This window comes from Rana temporaria, chromosome 2 (genome assembly GCF_905171775.1).
Source record: "Rana temporaria chromosome 2, aRanTem1.1, whole genome shotgun sequence".
Taxonomy (NCBI): Eukaryota; Metazoa; Chordata; class Amphibia; order Anura; family Ranidae; genus Rana; species Rana temporaria.
This window is the reverse complement of record NC_053490.1, coordinates 1,060,377-1,084,916: the sequence shown is the minus strand read 5'-3', so window position 1 is coordinate 1,084,916 and position 24,540 is coordinate 1,060,377. Positions and strand designations below refer to the sequence as shown.

At 45.6% G+C, this 24,540-nt stretch overlaps 1 protein-coding gene across 1 annotated transcript; it reads left to right on the top strand.

The window, feature by feature from the left end:
* The first annotated feature begins 5,620 nt into the window (after positions 1-5,620).
* LOC120928769 (olfactory receptor 52K1-like) lies at positions 5,621-6,617 on the top strand. The gene has a single exon (XM_040339761.1). The coding sequence runs from the start codon at positions 5,767-5,769 to the stop codon at positions 6,604-6,606; it is 840 nt and encodes a 279-aa protein (XP_040195695.1). The 5' UTR covers positions 5,621-5,766; the 3' UTR covers positions 6,607-6,617.
* Positions 6,618-24,540: the final 17,923 nt, after the last annotated feature.

Genomic DNA, 24,540 nt, shown 5'->3' with positions numbered 1-24,540 from the left:
CGACTGAGGATACGAGCAGAGAGGGGATTCAAACAGGATACAGAATGCAAATCTTTTGTTGTGGATGTCGTGTGAACATACGGCTGAGGATACGAGCAGAGAAGGGATTCAAACAGGATACAGAATGCAAATCTTTTGTTGTGGATGTCGTGTGAGCATACGACTGAGGATACGAGCAGAGAAGGGATTCAAACAGGATACAGAATGCAAATCTTTTGTTGTGGATGTCGTGTGAGCATACGGCTGAGGATACGAGCAGAGAAGGGATTCAAACAGGATACAGAATGCAAATCTTTTGTTGTGGATGTCGTGTGAGCATACGACTGAGGATACGAGCAGAGAAGGGATTCAAACAGGATACAGAATGCAAATCTTTTGTTGTGGATGTCGTGTGAGCATACGACTGAGGATACGAGCAGAGAAGGGATTCAAACAGGATACAGAATGCAAATCTTTTGTTGTGGATGTCGTGTGAACATACGGCTGAGGATACGAGCAGAGAGGGGATTCAAACAGGATACAGAATGCAAATCTTTTGTTGTGGATGTCGTGTGAACATACGGCTGAGGATACGAGCAGAGAGGGGATTCAAACAGGATACAGAATGCAAATCTTTTGTTGTGGATGTCGTGTGAGCATACGGCTGAGGATACGAGCAGAGAGGGGATTCAAACAGGATACAGAATGCAAATCTTTTGTTGTGGATGTCGTGTGAGCATACGACTGAGGATACGAGCAGAGAAGGGATTCAAACAGGATACAGAATGCAAGTCTTTTGTTGTGGATGTCGTGTGAACATACGGCTGAGGATACGAGCAGAGAGGGGATTCAAACAGGATACAGAATGCAAATCTTTTGTTGTGGATGTCGTGTGAGCATACGACTGAGGATACGAGCAGAGAGGGGATTCAAACAGGATACAGAATGCAAATCTTTTGTTGTGGATGTCGTGTGAACATACGGCTGAGGATACGAGCAGAGAAGGGATTCAAACAGGATACAGAATGCAAATCTTTTGTTGTGGATGTCGTGTGAGCATACGACTGAGGATACGAGCAGAGAAGGGATTCAAACAGGATACAGAATGCAAATCTTTTGTTGTGGATGTCGTGTGAGCATACGGCTGAGGATACGAGCAGAGAGGGGATTCAAACAGGATACAGAATGCAAATCTTTTGTTGTGGATGTCGTGTGAGCATACGACTGAGGATACGAGCAGAGAAGGGATTCAAACAGGATACAGAATGCAAATCTTTTGTTGTGGATGTCGTGTGAGCATACGACTGAGGATACGAGCAGAGAAGGGATTCAAACAGGATACAGAATGCAAATCTTTTGTTGTGGATGTCGTGTGAACATACGGCTGAGGATACGAGCAGAGAGGGGATTCAAACAGGATACAGAATGCAAATCTTTTGTTGTGGATGTCGTGTGAACATACGGCTGAGGATACGAGCAGAGAGGGGATTCAAACAGGATACAGAATGCAAATCTTTTGTTGTGGATGTCGTGTGAGCATACGGCTGAGGATACGAGCAGAGAGGGGATTCAAACAGGATACAGAATGCAAATCTTTTGTTGTGGATGTCGTGTGAACATACGGCTGAGGATACGAGCAGAGAGGGGATTCAAACAGGATACAGAATGCAAATCTTTTGTTGTGGATGTCGTGTGAGCATACGGCTGAGGATACGAGCAGAGAGGGGATTCAAACAGGATACAGAATGCAAATCTTTTGTTGTGGATGTCGTGTGAACATACGGCTGAGGATACGAGCAGAGAGGGGATTCAAACAGGATACAGAATGCAAATCTTTTGTTGTGGATGTCGTGTGAGCATACGACTGAGGATACGAGCAGAGAGGGGATTCAAACAGGATACAGAATGCAAATCTTTTGTTATAGATGTAATTTTTGTTCTTTTGCCGTTTTCGTTTTGTCGTATTTTCGTCGGATCGTTCGTTCGTATTTGCGGTTGTTCGTTATGCGGCTCATTCGTAATCCCGTCGTTTTCGTATTTTGGTGCTTTATTTTTTTCGTATGTACACATTATTCTGCGGGTACGAAAATGAACATTTTCGTACGAAAATAACATTCGTACGAACGGGAATGCACATATCTAGTGTTCTGACACGATCGGATTTTTAACTGATGGTGTGTAGGCACGACTGATGAAAGTCAGCTTCATCGGATATCTGATGAAAAAATCCATCAGACCGTTTTCATCGGATGAACCGATCGTGTGTACAGGGCATAAGAGAAAGAAAAAGAAAAAAGGCTAGAGAGGGGGATGGGGGGGACACAAGAAATTAGGATAGAGAGAGATAAAAGGGAAAGAAAGGAGAACAGAAAAAGAGTTGTATATCCTAAAATGTATCATAAGGGGTATTAATATTGTACGACTGAAAGGGGTCCCCACAACTTGGGAAATGTTATCAAGGGGTCACGGCACTAGAAAGGTTGAGAACCACTGTCTTAGAGGAATATGAAAAGACCGGGAAAAAAAAAAAAACCCACACATAAAAACGTCCACATATGATGCGAAACCAGGAAGGAGATATGGCGGGCAAGCCTCGCGACCTTCCTCTGTAAATGGTTAAGTCTGAGGTGAAAAAAAATAAATATTATTATTATTATAATTATTATGAATATTATTATTATTATTATTATTATTATTATTATTAACATTTATGTTGGATTATTTTATATAATTTTTATATTATTTCCCAATATTAATAATTTCATAAAAGAAAGTCATTTTATATTATCATAGATTTGATATTTTATTATCATTATTGTTATTATTATTATTATTATTATTATTATTATTATTATTATTATTATTTATTTGATATAATTTCCCAAGATGCATTTCATAAAAGAAAGTCATTTTATATTATTGCACATTTAATATTTTATTATTATTATTATTTATTTTAGATTATTTTATTCAATTTTTATATTATTTCCAAAGATGCATTTCATAAAAGAAAGTCATTTTATATTATTGCACATTTTTTTATTTTTATTATTATTATTATTATTATTATTATTATTATTATTATTATTATTATTATTATTATTATTATTGTTGTTATTATTATAATTATTATGAATATTATTTTTTATATTATTAGTATTATTATTATTAAAGTTGGATTATTTTATATAATTTTTATATTATTTCCTAATATTAATTTCATAAAAGAATGTCATGTTATATTATCATAGATTTAATATTTTATTATTATTTTTTTTATTATTATTATTATTATTATTATTATTATTATTATTATTATTATTATTATGAATATTATTTTTTATATTATTAGTATTATTATTATTAATGTTGTATTATTTTATATAATTTTTATATTATTTCCTAATATTAATTTCATAAAAGAATGTCATTTTATATTATCATAGATTTAATATATTATTATTATTATTATTATTATTATTATTATTATTATTATTATTTATTTTGTATTATTTTATATAATTTCCCAAGATGCATTTCATAAAAGAAAGTCATTTTATATTATTGCACATTTGATATTTTATTATTATTATTATTATTATTATTATTATTATTATTATTATTAGTAATAGTAGTAGTAGTAGTAGTAGTAGTAGTATTATTATTATGAATATTATTTTTATTATTATTATTATTATTATTATTAATATTATTATTAGTATTATTATTATGAATATTATTTTTTATATTATTAGTATTATTAATGTTGGATTATTTTATATAATTTTTATATTATTTCCTAATATTAATTTCATAAAATAATGTAATTTTATATTATCATAGATTTAGTATTTTATTATTATTATTATTATTATTATTATTATTATTATTATTATTATTATTATTATTATTATTGTTATTATTATTTATATTTATTTTGTATTATTTTATATAATTTGTATATCATTTTTGTATGGGGGGGGGGGCTCTGTCGGGGGCCCGGGGCAGTTGCTCCCCTTTGCCCTCTATAAAACCTGGTACTGATTGTTACCCCCGGTGTCCAAGCAACCAATGACCTGCTTGCCCCATCATGTGTAGAAAGCTGACACGTCCTCCTCTGCCCGCCGCTACATCCACCGTCCCGAGATCTCCAGACTCCCAGCTGTGCTGTGCATGTGTGAGGTGACGGGGGACTCTGATGTGAGGGGGACTCTGATGAGGATCCTGATATAAGGGGGACGCTGGTGGGGACCCTGATATAAGGGGGATTCTGATTGGGACCCTGATATAAATGTGATTCTGATTGGGACCCTGATATAAAGGGGGGACTCTGATTGGGACCCTGATATAAGGGTGATTCTGATTGTGACCCTGATATAAAGGGGGGACTCTGATGGGGATCCTAATGTGAAGGGGCCCTGATGTAAGGGGGACTCTAATGAGGATCCTGATATAAGGGTGAATTCTGATGGGAACCCTGATGTAAAGGGGCCCTCATGTAAGGGGGACTCTAATGAGGATCCTGATATAAGGGGGACGCTAGTGGGGACCCTGATATAAGGGGGATTCTGATTGGGACCCTGATATAAGGGTGATTCTGATTGGGACCCTGATATAAGGGTGATTCTGATTGGGACCCTGATATAAAGGGGGGAATCTGATGGGGATCCTAATGTGAAGGGGCCCTGATGTAAGGGGGACTCTAATGAGGATCCTGATATAAGGGGGATTCTGATTGGGACCCTGATATAAAGGGGGACTCTGACGAAGACCCTGATGTAAGGGATGGCTCTGATGGGGCTTATGATGTAAGGGAGACTCTAGTGTAAGCAGGGCTGTGCTTGATTTAAGGGGGGACTCTGATGGGGACCCTCATGTAAAGGGGACTCTGATGGGGATCCTGATGTAAGGGGGCTTGAAGAGACTTTTCAGAGATTATTTTTGTAGCCCACCACCCAACGTCCTTATACTCACCTTCTCAGCAGTTCCCACCTCTTTCCATGGATGAGGGAGCATGTGACCTCCAAAGATGTAGTGCACAGGCCTTAGTGGCCAAATGGCAAGAAGAAACCCCGCCCCTCCCGAGAAGGACAAGGTCATTATCCCCGTGTGCGTGTCACCACAATCCAACATTTGATTTCGGAACTCTAAAAGAAGGGTGGCATGTTCCCCCCCCCCCTCCTCCCTCGATCCCTTTGAAATACGGCTCCCCATTGGTCGGAAGAAGTCAGGTGCTGTGTGGTGCAGGGTGGGGGAAGGGGCCCCGTACTGCACTCACACACTGAGGTCATGGTGAGTAAATAGATACCAAACACGTCAAGCCTTAAAATTGAGCGCACCAATGAAATGACGGAAATTATACCCAAAATTATCCAAGCCTACCAAGCCATGGACTTGGAAAATATGTCTGATGCTCTTCAGCCTAACCTGATAGTAGTAGTGGAAGTAGTAGCAGTCCTGGGTGTGGGATGGACCCTGTGCTTGTAGTCCTCGTTCCGATCATCTAATGACTTGGTTGCTGTGGGGGTGGGGTAGCCGTTCCTTCCCTCTAACGCCTTCATCTTTCTTTGCAGACACTTCTTACATGTGGATTTTGTGGTTATGGAAGTCCTTCCTCTCAACCAGACCTCTGACTCCTCCCACACCATCTTCTTCCTGTTGGGGTTCCCCGAATTCACCCAATCCCGGGTCCTCCTCATCATCCCGTTCCTGTCTCTCTACGTGGCCATACTGTCCGGGAACTGTCTCCTCATCTACCGGATCTGCGTGGAGAAGAGCCTCCAGTCTATGATGTACACCCTGATCTCTCTCCTCCTCGTGGTGAACCTCTCTTGTACAAACACCGTCCTGCCTCCATTCCTGGTGAGCCTGGTCCTCGCCGAGTATCAGATCTCTCTGGGCGGTTGCCTGGTCCAGATGTTCTTCATCTACCTATCAGTGGCTATGGAGTCAGCGGTGGTTCTGCTGATGGCCTTTGATCGGCATATGGCGATCTGCAGACCTCTTCGCTACCAGGAGATCGTGACCAAGCGGCTTTTGGCACAGCTGGCCCTCCTTTGTGTGATCAGAAGCATCGCCCTTGTGTGCCCCATAGTCATATCTGTCTCCAAAGTTCACTTCTGTGGCTCCAACATCATCGAGGGCTTCGCCTGTGAAAATATGGTGCTGCTGAAGCTCGGATGTGGCGACATCTCCAAGATCAACATCACTGGCCTGGTGCTCAGGGTCTTCGTCTCGGCGTTGGACGGGAGCCTCATCCTCATATCGTACTTGGACATTCTCCGTACCACGATGAAGACCGTGAAAGGACAAGCTATACGAAAGGCCTTGAACACGTGTGGCACTCACCTGATTGTGGCCGTACTCATCTACACTTGTGGCTTGCTGTCCTCCATTGTCTACCGGACGGGCACAGCCGTTCCCGCCAATGGGCAAAACCTAGTTAGCGCAATCTACTTCCTTTTCCCTGCCGCTGTGAACCCAATCATCTATGGGCTGAGGGTGAAGGAGATAAGGATTTGCTTAGTGAGAGCTTATGAAAGAAGGAAATTCCACGGACCAACCGGGCCCAACCCAACAAATCTCGTACAAAGTGCCGAATCTGTTCTCGGTGAAGTGAAAAAATAAGTACGGGGCTTGACGAGACTTTTCAGAGATTATTTTTGTAGCCCACAACCCAACGTCCTTATACTCACCTTCTCAGCAGTTCCCACCTCTTGCCATGGATGAGGGAGCATGTGACCTCCAACGATGTAGTGCACAGGAAAAAGGCGGCTCGTGTATAGTGGCATGTGGTTGCCATCATCCCTTCAATCAATTGAAAAACTGAAAACCTCAGTATAGATGGGATTTTTAAGGCAACAAAATGTATGTGACAACTAAAGTCATAAAAAGTATGGGCCAGATCCACGTAGATCGGCGTAATTTTAAGCAGGCGTAGCGTATCGTAGTTACGCTATGCCGCCGCTACTTTGAGAGGCAAGTGCTGTATTCACAAAGCATTTGCGTCTAAAGTTACGGCGGCATATCGTAAATGTGTCAGCGTAAGGGCGCAGAATTCAAATGACAAAGATGTGGGCGTGTTTTATGTTAATTCAACTTGACCCCACGTAAATGACGTTTTTTTTAACGGCGCATGCGCCGTCTGTGGGGGTGTCCCAGTGCGCATGCTCGAAATCACGTCGCAAATAGTCAATGCTTTCGACGTGAACGCAATTTACGCAAAGCCCTATTCGCGAACGTTTTACGCAAACGACCTACACAACGAAAAATTTTGACGCTGTTCCGACTCAATACTTAACATTGAGTACGCCTCATAGACCCAGGGGTAACGTTACATGCCGAAAAAAGCCTTACATAAACGACGTAAAAAAATGCGCCGGCCTGAGAATCGGCGTATCTAGCTAATTTGCATACTCTATGCGGAAATCAACGGAAGCGCCACCTAGCGGCCAGCGGAAATATGCACCTAAGATCCGACGGCGTACTAAGACGTACATCAGTCGGATCTAGCCCACATTCAGTCGTATCTTATTTTGTGGATACAAAACAAAGATACGCCGGAGCATCCTAGAACTTACACGGCGTATCAAAAGATACGCCAGCGTAAATGCTTCGTGGATCTGGCCCTTTATATTTATTACAATACATCATTATATCAAAAATCACAAAAATATCAAAGACAGGAATAAAAAACTTTTCAAGAGAATACTGTAAGTCCCCTCATGCCCAAGGACTAGGCTATGAGCGTGCAGGACAATTTTCCAACGCGTTTCAAATGGTATACATCCTTCTTCAGGGAAAAGTTTGTACAGTATCAATTTCTATTAAGAATAAAAAGAACATAATAAATGATCAAGAAAAACAACCAGGGGTAAACAGACAGAGAAAATGTTAGGCATAGGGAGAGGGGAGCTGAAAAGGACCACTCCAACATTCGCTGTCAGGGATCATAACTCACCCTCTCTTCAAAGGAGAAAATGCGCCCGGGATGTATGCACCCCCAAAACCCAAGCAGATGACGCCAGGAAGGGCACCAAGGATGAAAGGACTGATGATTCCTCAGCCTCCAATCCATAGGGGGGCGGTATAAAGAAAAGATTTCTTTTTTGGCCAGCATCCAAGAGTGACTCCTCTCCCGTGGTATAACTGGAGGGGAAATATACAAGCGTATATATAAATATCCAAAAAAAAAACGAAAATACTCTTTAAAAGATCCATGGGGTATATATAATCCCCAAAGAAAAAGAGTTAGTTGAAAAACACTCACCGGTTTTAGAGAGGGCAAAGATAAAGAGCTCCGTCCACCCAAAGTAAAAAGCCTGGAGGGATTTTTTTCAAATGCATGTGCTCCCACTCCTTCAAGAGCTAGGAGAGGAATAAATGCCAAGGCCACCCCCTTGGCGTCCTTAAGTACCTACCTTGGTCCTGAGTCCAGCTGATCTTCACTTCCTCCAATTATATCTAATTATTGGGGGAGATTAGGAGGCATAGAAAGATGGACCAGTGCATTGGTGCACGGATCCGGGACTCCATTGCGTCCTCTATCTCAACCGCATGCGCAGCGTCATTCCTACGCGCCGCACGCATACGGCAAATGACGACACCAACGTCACGTGTCATCCGCGCGCCGCGTCATTACGGCGCGACGCACAGTGAGTGGCGGCGCCAACCTCCCGCATCATACAATAGGCGACGTCGTATGCGCCACACGTCACAAACGTGCTGCGTCACTCCAACGCGACGCATGGCAAGCAGTGATGCCCAACGTCTCGCGTAACGTGACAGGGGGAACTCTGTGATTGTAATCACAGAAAGTTCTCCCAGTTCAACCGTGTAAATGCCAGCATGGAGGTCTAACATCATAAATGTGCCAAAGGTGTACATCAAATCTAAAAAGATCCCCCGACACTTTAAACCCCCTAATATTGGAAGGAAAAGATTATATAATTTGTGTGGCATTATGGAGAACATTTTCCCCAGATACCACCATAAATAGAAAGGACCTAGACTTTGTTTAACAGCTATAGGGAGAAAATAAAAATAAAATGGGTAAAGTGGAGACAGCTGGAAAGGGTCTAAAGTCTCAATTTCCATCCCTGTCTCAAACGAGAGGGAATGAGAAGAGACAGTTTGAAAAGACCCTAAGGCCCCGTACTCATGACCAAACATGTCTGCTGAAACCGGTCCGTGGACCAGTTTCAGCAGACATGTTTGGCCGTGTGTAGGCCCGAGCGGACCATTTTCGGGCGGATCGGACAGGTTTCCAGCGGACAACTGTTTCCTGCACTTGCTTTAAAACAGTCCGCTGGAAACCTGTCCCCCCGACATGTACGATCGTCTGTACAGACCTACCGTACATGTCCTGTCGCCCGCCATCCCTCGCATGCGTCGAATGACTTTGACGAATGCGTGGAAGCATTTTAAAGGCAGGCCGCCCACGTCGCCGCATCATTGTCGCGGCGACACCGCGGACACGCCCCGCGTATTGTTTACGCGCGGACCTCTGTTCGATGGTGTGTACAGCCATCGAACAGAAGTCCCCGGGCAGTCCCCGGGCAGACATGTCCGATGAAAACGGTCCGCGGACCGGTTTCATCGGACATGTCTGCTCGTGAGTACTCGGCCTAAGAAGAGGGACCAAAAAAAAGGGGAAAGGATGGACGAATTCCCTAAATAATATGAAAAACTCACTGCTGATGGACCAGCGGAGCATTCAAAAATAAGGACAAAAACCACCACTGCCGGGGGGTAAATGCCCTGATGGATGTAATTTACATCCCAATGGGCAGGGAAACACGGGAAAACCCGCGTTGCCCCCCCCCCCCCCGGCAGTGGATGGAAGGAGAGTTAGGGAACCCAGAAGCCCAAATCCGGTATCCAACCGAAAACCTCAATGCCAGGGCCGGGCGCCGCATCCCCCCGGGGGAGGTCCCAGGCACATTCCCCCAATGAGTGCCCACATGTCTGAGACCGTAAACACCTGGGCCCATATTCTCTCTAAAAATCCGCGGGCTGCGCTTAGGGCACTTACACTCCGCTGTCCCAACCTACAGGAGCAAGTGTTGTACTTCCTAAACACTTGCTCCATAAGTTGGGACGGTGGAGTGTAAATGCCCCGGCGTAGCCTGGCGGATCTCCAAGGGGGCGGCTTGTATTCAAATTAAGCGCGCCCCCGATTCTAATGAACTGCGCATGCGCCGGGCTTCAAAAAGCCCAGTGCGCATGCTCCAGTTCTCGGCGGAAAACGTCAATGACGCCGACGTGTGCGTCATTGACGTAAAGTCGTATTCGAGAATGACTTACGGAAACGACGTACCCGACGAAAAAACAGGACGCGGACCCGACGCCATCCGTAACATGGCCTACGTGGGACTTGCGGAAACTTACTCCTCATATAGCAGGAGTAAGTTTCCGCTTACGCAAACGACGTTAGCGACGGTTACGTGACGCGAACTCGTTCGGGAAGCGGCGTAGAAGGAGCATTTGCATACGCAAATGAGTCCTTCACGTAAATGCCATCTAGCGGCGGCCGGTGTCATTGCATTTAAGATCCGCCAGTGTAAGTGACTTACAGATGGCGGATCCTAAGTGTATCTATGCAAAAATGATTCTAAGAATCAGGAGCATAGATACACGGGCCAAAAAAGGGAGATACGATGGAGTATCCTGAGATACTTCATCGTAACTTCTATGAGAATATGGCCCCTGGTTGTTGTACAGGAATACAATTCACAAACATAACATAACATTTGGAAAAAGTTCCTAAAAATATACAAAAATTAATTCATACAATACATTTTCTTAATTAGAAAATAAATAAAAAAGAAAAATCCTATTTTTAAATCCTAAAGGACTAAATCCAAAATAAAAATTGGGGTAAGAAATCACCTGTCAGATCCACTGGCCAGGAAAAAGAGTCTGAGACAGCAGGGTAGGGAACCGCAAAAATAAGGTCCACAAAACCAATACATATATGTAGAGATAGAGGAAATAGATTTCAAATAATGGTAGAAGCTAATCAGTCTTCCCCGAGCTGAAACCCTCAAGGAAGGGTCTATAGCTCTCCACTTCGTTTAATCCCGGGGGTGTCGTGGCCTTCAAGTATCTAATCCAGCGCAATTCGCGCTGGAGTAGCACTTTTTTCCAGTCCCCCCCACGAAGTGGAATATGTATCATGTCTAGGACAGTGAAATTGACCGTGGGCATATGGTAATTGTGGTTTTTGGCCACATGTCTGCCCAATGGTAAATACAAGTTTCCTATTTTCATTGAGTGCCTGTGTTTCTCCACTCTTTTATGAAAATCCTGTTTCGTCTTTCCTACGTAGAAGGACCCACACTGGCACTGCATAAGATAGACCACCCCTCCCCCTCGAGTATTGCAGTTAGCAAAGTGCCTCAGGGAGAAACCCTATCCATTAGGCAGCGCCAGCGTGGTCCTCCTACCTATGACCTCACACTGCGAGCAGCCCCACATGGGAAGGTACCGTGTGTTTTACAGGGGTCTTTGTTAGAACTCCCCTTATACTCACTCTGGACCAACATGGTCCCAATTGATCCAGCCCGTCTAAAGGTCAGTTGGGGTCTGTCTAGCAAAAGATTTTTCAGGATGGGATCCTCTGTAAGGATTGGCCAGAATTTGGAAATAATTTTTCTTATACGTAAATGTTCATTGGAGTATCCAATGATTATTCTTGAATTGTTTTCCTCCGTCTTGTTTTTTTTGGGTTTGGGTTTAAAAATCAAATTCCGCCTGTTTATGGCTTTAACCCTATGGAAGGCCTTTCTAAGGAATGTTTTGGTATACATAAAAGATAGTGCAGCGCTAATAAAGTCCATCAAATAGTCATCCCAGTGATGTTCAAATGGTGACAAGATGCAATCACATGCAGGTGATGAACGTGGATGAAAGGAACACCTCCACCAATAACAGAAATGGCCTCTCACCTCCCAAACAGGACCCTCTGTTAGACAGGGTCAATTGCGCGTTCCCATAGGGATATATCCAGGCAGTACTGAAACAACGATAAATCCAAGACCAGGAGCTCATATGTACAGGAAAACGCCAAAGGGAAGTGAATCCATTCATAAAAAAAGAGGACATACCATAGTGCTCTCCATATATAAAAACAGTTTTAATGAAATAACATTTTTAAAAACTCACAATCATAGGCACTAATCCAGTGCCAGGATGTACAGTGAGGAACTAATGTAATAGTGGACGGCTGCGGGTGATGTCACGTCGTATCCCTACCGAACGCTACGTCCCTAGGGCAGGACTTCTTCAGCGGAGTATAGAGAAGGACGGAGTACACCCGATATATAAAGGATAGTTGCCATGGTATACCCCCTAACAAGAAGGCAAAGGGTCAGTGAATCACATCGTTCTTGAAAATCAACATCCAAGGAGCAATTTCTCCTTAATCTAAGAAATTGACTAAATGGGATTGAATTTTTTAGGGGTTCTGGGTGGAAGCTTTCGGCATGGAGTAACGTATTACCTGCCGTCTCTTTCCTGAAGAGGGTGGTACTGATTTTCCCTTTGTCATCTTTCCTGATACTAATGTCCAAGAAGCTAACTTCAGAATGATCAAAGGACATGGTGAAGAATAAGTTGAACTCATTGATGTTCATTAACCTCAGAAGTTCAAGCAGTTCATTCTCCGAACCATCCCAAACAATAAAAATATCGTCTAAGTAACGCTGCCACATGAGAATGTTGGCAGCGCACATAGACGCATTCTCTCCCAGGAGGAAATCCCGCTCCCACTCCCCCTGGTACAGGTCGGCATAGGAGGGTGCGCAGCATGTCCCCATAGCCACACCCTGTACCTGGAGGTAGTGGGAGCCCTGGAAGAGAAAGGTGTTGTGTTGGAATATAAAGTCCAACATGGTCAAAATAAAGTTGTTAAATTTCCAATCGGTTTTCAAAACATGTTCAATAGCTTTTAGGCCCAAGTTATGGGGAATGCTATTGTAAAGAGACTCGACGTCAATGGTGACCAGGATTGCATCCACAGGGATAGTTAAATCCTCCAACATCTGTAACAAATGTATAGTATGCTTGGTGTAGGATGGTAAGTCTAGGACATGAGGCCTAAGATACTGGTCTATGATCTTTTCTTCATTCCGCCCCCTATGGATTGGAGGATGGGGAATCATCAGTCCTTTCATCTTTGGTGCCCTTCCTGACGTCATCTGCTTGGGTTTTGGGGGTGCATACGTCCCGGGGGCCGGGGGCGCATTTTCTCCTTTGAAGAGAGGGTGAGTTATGATCCCTGCCAGCGAATGTTGGAGTGGTCCTTTTCAGCTCCCCTCTCCCTATGCCTAACATTTTCTCTGTCTGTTTACCCCTGGTTGTTTTTCTTGATCATTTATTATGTTCTTTTTATGCTTTATAGAAATTGATACTGCACAAACTTTTCCCTGAAGAAGGATGTATACCATTTGAAACGCGTTGGAAAATTGTCCTGCACGCTCATAGCCTAGTCCTTGGGCATGCGGTGACTTACAGTATTCTCTTGAAAAGTTTTTTATTCTTGTCTTTGATATTTTTGAGATTTTTGATATAATGATGTATTGTAATAAATATAAACTTTTTATGACTTTAGTTGTCACATACATTTTGTTGCCTTAAAAATCCCATCTATACTGAGGTTTTCAGTTTTTCATGGATGTAGTGCACAGGCCTCCGTGGCCAAATGGCAAGAAGAAACCCCGCCCCTCCCGAGAAGGACAATGTCATTAGCCCTGTGTGAGCTTCAACACAATCCAACACGGAACTTATTAAAGCTTTGATTTCAGAACTCTAAAAGAAGGGTGACATGTGGGGACAATGAGTATGAGGGTTGGGGGGAGGGGGGGTTGGACTTTGAGGAGCTTTGGGTTGGTCTTCATCAATCAAGTATAGTAATATAATTATTACGTTAGGCTTTTAATGGCTTTTTTTGAGTTTTCGACTCTCATGTGGCCTTATAAGGGACCATCAATATCACCCCTGGATCTCCATTTAGTTCAGGTTATGGTCCAAGTTTCTGGAGAAATGTGTCTTTGTGATAAAAGCTGCTGGACCAGGACTGTCTGGGATGGTTGTACCAGGGCCAGTACAAGGGGTGGGTGCAAGGTTTTACTGTAGGGAAGGGTTGTCCTTAACCGGGTCTTTATTGGAAACTCCTAGGGATGAGCTTTATGTTCGGGTCGAACATGAGTCAGACTCGAACATTGGCTGTTTGCCCGTTCGCCGAATAGCGAACAATTTGGGGCGTTCGTGGCAAATTTGAAAGCCGCGGAACCACAATTTAAAAGTCTATGGGAGGAATCAAAAGTGCTAATTTTAAAGGTTAATATGCAAGTTATTGTTGTAAAAAGTGTTTGGGGACCCGGGTTCTACCCCAGGGGAGTGTTTGGGGACCCGGGTCCTGCCCCAGGGGAGTGTTTGGGGACCCGGGTCCTGCCCCAGGGGAGTGATTGGGGACCCGGGTCCTGCCCAGGGGAGTGTTTGGGGACCCGGGTCCTGCCCCAGGGGAGTGTTTGGGGACCCGGTCCTGCCCCAGGGGAGTGTTTGGGGACCTGGGTCCTGCCCCAGGGGAAGTGTTTGGGGACCCGGGTCCTGGTCCAGGGAAGTGTTTGGGGACCCGGGTCCTGCCCCAGTGGAGTGTTTGGGGACCCGGGTCCTGCCCCAGTGGAGTGTTTGGGGACCCGGGTCCTGCCCCAGGGGAGTGTTTGGGGACCCGGGTCCTGCCCCAGGGGAGTGTTTGGGGACACGGGTCCTGCCCCAGGAAACATGTATCAATGCAAAAAAAAGTTTTAAAAACGTCAGTTTTTTCAGGAGCAGTAATTTTAATAATGCTTAAAGTGAAACAATAAAAGTGAAATATTCCTTTAAATTTCGTACCTGGGGGGTGTCTATAGTATGCCTGTGAAGTAGCGCTTGTTTCCCGTGTTTAGAACAGTCCCACAGCAAAGTCTAATTTCTAAAGGAAAAAAAGTCATTTAAAACCAACTCGCGGCTATAATGAGGGTCCACCTCAAAATCTATACCAGACCTTTATCCGAGCACGCAACCTGGCCGGCCGCAGCAAAAGAGGGGGGGGACAGAGTGCGGCCCCTCCTCCTGAACCGTACCAGGCCACATGCCCTCAACATGGGGAGGATGTCTCCATGTTAATGGGGACAAGGGCCTCATCCCCACAACCCTTGCCCGGTGGTTGTGGGGGTCTGCGGGCGGGGGGCTTATCGGAATCTGGAAGCCCCCTTTAACAAAGGGGACCCCGAGATCCCGCCCCCCCCATGTGAATTGGTAATGGGGTACATTGTACCTCTACCATTTAACCCAAAAAAGTGACAAAAAAGGTAAAAAGCACACACAGCTTGGGACAAGTCCTTTAATAAAAAGATATTTTAAATTCCAGCGCTGTAATCCTTCTACAACCCACTGCCACGATCGATACAGCCTCCATAGGAAGTGCCCACCGAATGACGCACGACCGAGGGCGGGGTCACCCATGATGTGAGTGGGTGACCCCCCTCTGACACAACAGGGTTTCCGGCAGGTTCACGGTGGTGTCATGGGTGACTCCGCCCCCTCTGACGCGTCAGAGAAGCCCCCCGTTGCGTCAGAGGGGTCGGTTTCACCCGTCCACGTCACGGGTCGCTCCGCCCTCGGTTATTTAGGAGCTGTCAGACGGGTCGCTCGTCATTCGGCGGGCGCTTCCTTTGGAGGCTGTATCAATCGCGGGCAGTGGGTCGTAGAAGGATTACAGCGCTGGATTTTTTTTAAATATTTTTTTATTAAAGGACTTGTCCCAAGAAGCGGCATTGTCCGAGCTCCATGAGCCCGACCGCGGGTCCCGCGGACTCGGTGTCCCACGATCGTCTCAAGGAGAGGAAAAACCGAGAGCTGCCAGTGTAAACACAACATTTCCCCGTTCTTCCAAGTGACATGACACTGATCACAGTTCCCTGTCATCGGGAGCAGTGATCAGTGACGTGTCACTCGTAACCACGCCCCTAACAGTTAGAATCACTCCCTAGGTCACACTTAACCCCCTTCAGTGCCCCCTACAGGTTAACTCCTTCACTGTCAGTGTAATTTTTACAGTAATCAGTGCTTTTTTATAGCACTGATCGCTGTATAAATGACAATGGTCCCAAAATAGCGTCAAAAATGTCCGATGTGTCCGCCGTAATGTCGCAGTTACGATAAAAATCACTCATCGCCGCCATTACTAGTAAAAAAAAAAACGCTATTAAAATGCCATAAAACTATTCCCTGTTTTGTAGACGCTATGGCCTGGATTCACAAAGCACTTACGCCGACGTATATCAAGTTACGCCGACGTAAGTGCAAATGTGCGCCGTCGGTCCCCAAACACTCCCCTGGTGCTGGACCCGGGTCCCCAAACACTCCCCCTGGGGCAGGACCCGGGTCCCCAAACACTCCTCCTGGGGCAGGACCCGGGTCCCCAAACACTCCCCTGGGGAAGGACCCGGATCTCCAAACACTCCTCCTGGGGCAGGACCTGGGTCCCCAAACACTCCCCTGGGGCAGGACCCGGGTCCCCAAACACCCCCCTGGGGCAGGACCCGGGTCCCCAAACACTCCCCTGGGGAGGGTCCTCAAACACTCTCCTGGGGCAGGGCCCGGGTCCCCAAACACTCCCCTGGGGGAGGACCCGGGTCCCCAAACACTCCTCCTGGGGCAGGACTCAGGTCCCCAAACACTCCCCTGGGGCAGGACCCGGGTCCCCAAACACTCCCCTGGGATAGGACCCGGGTCCCCAAACACTTTTTATGACAATAACTTGCATATTAACCTTTGAAATGAACACTTTTGATTCCTACCGTAGACTTGTTCCGCGGCTTTCGAATTTGCTGTGAACACCCCAAATTTTTCGCTGTTCGACCCGAACATAAAGCTCATCCCTAATTATTATGTTAGCTTTTAATGGCTTTTCTGTATAAAATCTCAGAGTGAACCATTAAAAATCAGTCCTGCTTGACTCTGCAAACGTAGCCCGTCTCGTTTCTTGGAAGGGCGTTCGATGGGATATACCGGCGGTACTTGCATATCGCAGCTTGCCAGGGAAAAGGACTTCTCCAACGGCTGATACCCTCTCACTACCTGGGTAGCCGTTAAAGAGGAGGAGACATGTGATGGAGGAGGAGACATGTGATGGAGGAGGAGGAGACATGTGATGGAGGAGGAGGACACATGTGATGTAGGAGGAGGAGACATGTGATGGAGGAGGAGACATGTGATGGAGGAGGAGGAGGAGGAGGTGTGATGAAGGAGAAGGAGGAGACATGTGATGGAGGAGGAGGAGGAGGAGACATGTGAAGGAGGAGAAGGACATGGGATGGAGGAGGAGGACATGGGATGGAGGAGGAGGAGACATGTGATGGAGGAGGAGGAGGACATGTGATGGAGGAGGAGGACATGGGATGGAGGAGGAGGAGACATGTGATGGAGAAGGAGGAGGAGACATGTGATGGAGGAGGAGACATGTGATGGAGGAGGACATGTGATGGAGGAGGAGGAGAAATGTGATGGAGGAGGAGGAGGAGACATGTGATGGAGGAGGAGACATGTGATGGAGGAGGACATGTGATGGAGGAGGAGGAGGCATGTGATGGAGGAGGAGGAGAAATGTGATGGAGGAGGAGACATGTGATGGAGGAGGAGGAGACATGTGATGGAGGAGGAGGAGAAATGTGATGGGGGAGGAGGAGGAGACATGTGATGGAGGAGGAGACATGTGATGGAGGAGGAGACATGTGATGGAGGAGGACATGTGATGGAGGAGGAGGAGACATGTGATGGAGGAGGAGGAGAAATGTGATGGAGGAGGAGACATGTGATGGAGGAGGAGGAGACATGTGATGGAGGAGGAGGAGAAATGTGATGGAGGAGGAGGAGACATGTGATGGAGGAGGAGGAGACATGTGAGGGAGGAGGAGGAGGAGACATGTGATGGAGGAGGAGGAGGACAAGGGATGACATGTTATGGGGGATATGAGATTGTAAGAGGAGCACATGATATGGGGAGATGGGACTGAAGGAGGAGGAGGAAGAAGAGGACATGGGAAAGAGGAGGAGTGGGACTTGGTATGGGATGTCAGATTGGGTGGTACAGCCAGTGGGCGGGCCCTAGGGAATGTTGGTGGTCAGGCCCAGGAGGGCCCAGGCCTAAAGCTGTGTAAGGGGCCAAAAAACTTCTGATGGCTGCCCTGACTAGGATAAATAGAGAAGGAACACAGACAGCAATAAAAACCTGACAGTGGTTCTATATCTTTTCTATCAAAACAAAAAAATTGCTTTTGATTGGGACACTTAAAGGATTCTAGGGGGGGAGGGGTCGACTCATACAACAATTTGCTGTGTGAATAGCTCAGTATTTTCACAACTGTTTTTGGGAAGGGGGAGGGGTGTCCCTGAATGGTAGTTTGGAAATGTGGTCACCCTCCGGCTCCAGTCCATACCAGGCCCTTAGATCTGGTATGAATTTTGAGGGGAAACCCACACCAAAAAAACAGCTTGGGGTCCCCCCAAAATCCCAAAATCAACATGGGGAGGGGGGTTTGAGGCAGAGGGGCTTCCCCTCAAAAAGCACCTTGATGGGGACAAGGTCTTCTTCCCCACAACACGGTCACTCTCCACCTCCTGCCACACCCCCTCCAATGCTCCCTCTCACCGTGCTGGGTACTACACTCTAAAAAATAATGTCTTGGCTCAACAAAAAAAAATAACGCAACAGTTTGCATCAAGCTTTTTAAGTTATGACAATGTCAGGTAAAATTAAGTGGAAGCAACAACCTACATTGTGTTGAGGTAATTAGCTTTTCTGCTAGATATAAATGCATTTTTATTTACCATCCACTTAATTACTGGCATTATAAACACATGTTTTAAGTTGAGTAGTCAACAATATTAAGTTGCTCCAAATAGTTTTTCCAGTTTCTACAATCATTTTTTTAAGTCACATGTACTTAATTTCTACAATTATGAGCACACTTTCTTTAGGTTAATAAACAGCTAAACTCAAGTTGGTCCAAAGTTATTTTCTCTATTAGTGTTTAGCTTTGTTTTTATACTAGCTTTCACAAATGAATTCATTCAACAACACAATTGTAAAACAATTAGACCCCTTTCACACTGGAGTGGTTTGCAGGCGCTATTGCGCTTAAAATAGCGCCTGCAAACTGACCCTAAACTGTGTCTCCATTGACCCTAAAGCTTTGTCTCCAGTGTGAAAGCCCAAGGGCTTTTACACTGGAGCGGTGCGCTAGCAGGACGGGAAAAAAGTCCTGCTAGCCACATCTTGTGGTGTTTATACCACTCCTCCCCATAAATTTTTAATGGAACAGCACGGCTATACCGCTGAAAAAGCGCCTCCGCAGAGCCGCCTTGCAGTTTTTTTTAACCACCCGCTGGCGGGGTAAAACCGCCCTGCTAGTGGCCGAATACCGGCGCAAAAAATAGCGGCACTTTACCACGGACGCACTCACCGCCCCAGTGTGAAAGGGGCCTTACATTTATTACACAAAACGGTTGAGTTTTTTAACATAAATAGTAAAGTTAACAAAAATAGAAAATAAGTTTCAAACATAAAGATTTGTACCATGTATAATATATCCTAATATATCTAAAACCACAGTGCCAAATATAAACTTAGAACCGTCTCACACCGGAAATTGCACAGGAATGCGCTGTATGTTCACATGCGATTCACATGCAGTTCTGTGTAGTGCGATTTCAGCTCATTCATTTTGGATGGGCTGAATTTGCACTGCACTAAAAGTAGTGTATCTACAATTGGAAACTCATTGCAACCGGATCACGTGGTACTTCTGTACCACGTGATCCAGTGCGAGCAAACACACTGCGTTTGTGATCTGCATTTGGGGTGTCATTAGCTTAAAATTGACACTCACTGCAGAACATAGCTGCAGTGCATTTTAAACATGGTGTGGGAAATTCTCATGGATACACCGCTCCTACAGCACCCCTGCCCATTGAAATTATTGGGCAGCACCACCGGCAGCAGCACTTTGCCGGCGGTTTTAACCTTTTTTTGCCCACTAGTGGTTGTTAAAAACACCCCGCTAGCGGCCGAATAGCACCGCTAAAAATAGCGGCGCTTTACTACTGACGCCGCCTCAGTGTGAAAGCGGCCTTAGGGCAAGAAGGAAGAGGGAAGAGGGAGCTGATAAGGGGGAAAGAGCATCAAAAAAAAAAGAAAAAAAAAGAAGAAAAACAGACAAATAGGAATACCACAATAGTGGCCATAGGTTGGAGGGGAGAGAGGAAAACAGTCCCTCCGTCTCCAAGGAAAGAAGACAATAAACAATCAGACTATTGGGGTTTATTTACTAAAGGCAAATCTGAAAGATGTGAAATTAGGGGAAGCTCTGCTTATTTTATCATCCAATCATGTGCAAGCAAAAATGCTGTTTTTATTTTCCTTGCATGTCCCCCTCAGATCTACAGTGACTGCACTTCCAAGTGCACCTTCAGTGCAAAGTGGATTTGCCTTTAGTAAATATTTTAAACAAACCATGAAGTCTTGAATATAGTTTGCCATAGAAGCTAAAATCTATAATACACTGACTCCCCTGGCACAAAAAAAAACTTTTTCAAGCTTAGCAGATTTTACAAATGGCGCACTATCAATGCTACCCACTGACATGAGGCAATTATGTTCACAAGGCTAAAAACAACCAGCACTATATTAGGACAAAGTTTGTTAGTTGGTGTTGCCTTTTAACACCTAGTTCTCGAGCTATAGGCTATAAGGGATTACAAACAGTAATAGTTCCAAATTTCTTTGTAAAGCAAATTATTTTCACCTTTAAAAATGTCTTTCATATTTCTGTGCCGCAGCAGGTCTTCCTTCCAACATGTCTCAGCTTTTTCTGCGTTATGTTGGTGGGGGAGGAGACTTGCAATAACTCAAGATAGAACAAAATTGAGTTACCAAGTCCATTTTATTAAGTTACCACAACTTAAATTTCCTTTTACATCAATGAATGCAGAAATGGGACTGTACACAACACACAAAATTAGGTTGCTATAATTTCCAACATTATAATATCAACAGAACTTATTAAAATAGGTTTTCAACGTAAAAAGTTTATTTAAAACAATAAATTAGAATTTTTACCTTGGAAATATGCATTTAATTAAGTGGTGGTAACAGGTCTCTCGAATTACTTTTTAGAGTGTATGGATTTCGGCACAGGGGAGCCGCATGGGCCCCCCTAGGACATGGGGCCCGGTCACAATCGAGACCCCTGAGACCCTTATAGCTACACCTCTGGCTCTCACATTCTGGGAGGACGTCATTTGACATCCTCCCACTCTCACCACGCATGCGTGATCAGTGGTGCACTCCTCCCCTAGGACACGGCGCATCACCAATCCCAGTAAAGAACCCATGACAAGGCTCTCTACCCATGTGATCAGTTGTGTTCAATCACATTTTTTACAATGTACCCCATACTTATTCACATGGGGGGGCGGGGATCTGGGGGTCTCCTTGTTAAAGGAGGCTTCCAGATTCCGATAGGCCCCACAACCACCGTCCAGGGTTTTAGGGAAGAGGCCTTTGTCACCATCAACATGGGGAATCCCCAACCCCAAAGCACCCCCAAATGTTGAGGGCATGTGGCCTGGTATGGTTCAGGATGGGGGGGCGGGGTGCGCTTGCTCGTTTGCCCCTCCTCCCTTTTCCTGTGGGATCAGACAAGGTTCCGATATGAATTTTGGAGGGACCCCAAAACATTTTATTTTCTACATTTTGCTGTGGGGTTCCCCTTTAAATTCATACCAGATATGAAGGGCCTGGTAATGATTGGGGGGGGGCCCTCATGTTGTTTTTTTTCTCAAGTTTTATTTGCTGGCAATTCTTTTGTTTACATTCAGCTTCAGTCCTCCGTCATTAACCCATTCAATACCGGGCACTCCCCTCCCCCTTCCTGTCCAGGTCTATTTTCAGCTTTCAGCGCTGTCACACTTTGAATGACAATAACGCGGTCATACAACACTGTAAACATGTACCCATCAGTGTCGCCTATCAGTGCCCATCAGTGCAACCTATGAGTGCCCATCAGTGTCGCCTATCAGTGCCCATCAGTGCAACCTATGAGTACCCATCAGTGTCGCCTATCAGTGCCACCTATGAGGACCCATCAGTGTCGCCTATCAGTGCTTGTCAGTGCCACCTATGAGTACCCATCAGTGTCGCCTATCAGTGCTCGTCAGTGCCACCTATGAGTACCCATCAGTGTCGCCTATCAGTGCTCGTCAGTGCCACCTATGAGTACCCATCAGTGTCGCCTATAAGATTCGGAATTTACGTTCGTCTGGATGCAATTCCGACTGACTAAAAACCATGCATGCTCGTAAACAATTTGACGCATGCTCAGAAGCATAGACCTTCATTTTCTCGGCTCGTTGTCGTGTTTTACGTCACCGCATTCTTGACGGTCGGATTTTAGTGTGACCGTGTGTATGCAAGACAGCTGGAGTGGACAGCTACTGTTGGAACTCCATCGGAAAAACCAGTCGGAGTTTATTCCAACAGAAATTCCGCTCGTGTGTACAAGGCATAAAGGCTCATCAAAGCCCCATCGAAGCCCCACCAAAGGCTCATTGAAGCCCCTCAAAGCCTCAACAAAGCCCCACCAAAGGCTCATCGAAGCACCTCAAAGCCACAACAAAGCCCCACCAAATGCTCATCAAAGCCCCTCAAAGCCTCAACAAAGCCCCACCAAAGGCTCATCGAAGCCCTTCAAAGCCACAACAAAGCCCCACCAAATGCTCATCAAAGCCCCTCAAAGCCTCAACAAAGCCCCACCAAAGGCTCATCGAAGCACCTCAAAGCCACAACAAAGCCCCACCAAATGCTCATCAAAGCCCCTCAAAGCCTCAACAAAGCCCCACCAAAGGCTCATCGAAGCCCTTCAAAGCCACAACAAAGCCCCACCAAAGGCTCATCGAAGCCCCTCAAAGCCTCAACAAAGCCCCACCAAAGGCTCATCGAAGCCCCACAAAGCCTCAACAAAGCCCCACCAAAGGCTCATCGAAGCCCTGCGAAGCCCCACCAAAGGCTCATCAAAGCCCTACTTAAGATCCACCAAAGGCTCATCAAAGCCCCACCAAAGGTTCATCGAAGCCCCGCGAAGCCTCAACAAAGCCTGTTTGAAGCTCCAAGCAAAAGCAAGGTGTAAACAGTACTGGAAGGGCTAGTTAACACTTGCTTCAAAACAAGGCTTCGAACACACATTGGTAAAGGTTTCTGAATGCCAGTCAAAGCTCCTGTCACTAAATAAAATGGTGAGCTTACAGTCCTGTTTAAACCTTGCTATTGCTTGGTGCTTCGATGAGCCTTTGGTGGGGCTTTGATGGGGCTTCAATGACTCATTGGTATGGCTTCAATGGGGCTTCGATGAGCCTTTGGTGTGGCTTCGATGAGCCTTTGGTGTGGCTTCGATGAGCCTTTGGTGGGGCTTCGATGAGCCTTTGGTGGGACTTTGATGAGGCTTCGATGAGCCTTTGGTGGGGCTTCGATGGGGCTTCAATGAGCCTTTGGTGGGCCTTCGATGGGGCTTCAATGAGCCTTTGGTGGGGATTCGATAAGGCTTTGATGAGCCTTTGGTGGGGCTTCGATGAGGCTTCAATGAGCCTTTGGTGGGGCTTCGATGAGGCTTCAATGAGCTTTTGGTGGGGCTTCAATGAGCCTTTGGTGGGGCTTCGATGAGCTTCAATGAGCCTTTGGTGGGGCTTTAATGAGCCTTTGGTGGGGCTTTGATGGGGCTTCAATGAGCCTTTGGTGGGGCTTCGATGGGGCTTCGATGGGCCTTTGGTGGGGCTTTGATGAGGCTTCGATGAGCCTTTGGTGGGGCTTCGATGGGACTTCAATGAGCCTTTGGTGGGGCTTCGATGGGGCTTCAATGAGCCTTTGGTGGGGCTTTGATGGGGCTTCGATGAGGCTTTGGTGCGGCTTCGATAGGGCTTCCATGAGCCTTTGGTGGGGCTTAGATGGGGCTTCAATGAGCCTTTAGTGGGGCTTTGATGGGGCTTCAATGAGCCTTTGGTGGGGCTTCAAAAGGGCTTCAATAAACCTTTGGTGGGGCTTTGATGAGCCTTTGGTGGGGCTTCGATGGGGCTTCAATGAGCCTTTGGTGAGGCTTCAATAAGCTTTTGGTGGGTCTTCGATGGGGCTTCAGTGAGCCTTTGGTGGGTGTAACGGTCACCACCGTTTACGACCTTCCATCCCTGTCACGACAGCTTATCGACACTCCAACCAACAGGACCCGATCCATAAGAATTCCCCCCAGACACGAGACACACAGCTCTGTGCTTCTGGTTTCAAATGTAATAAAATTGTAATGGTTTCTTCTCAGTCTTATATAGAGTACAAGGCATGTGACAGTATTCAAAGGGACAATGAGATCTCCACCCCCCTAATCACACACTAAGGCTAATTTCTTAAACATTCTAGACAGGTCGGCGCCGGCCTATAACTATCATGTCTAATCACTGCACATTCCTTCATTA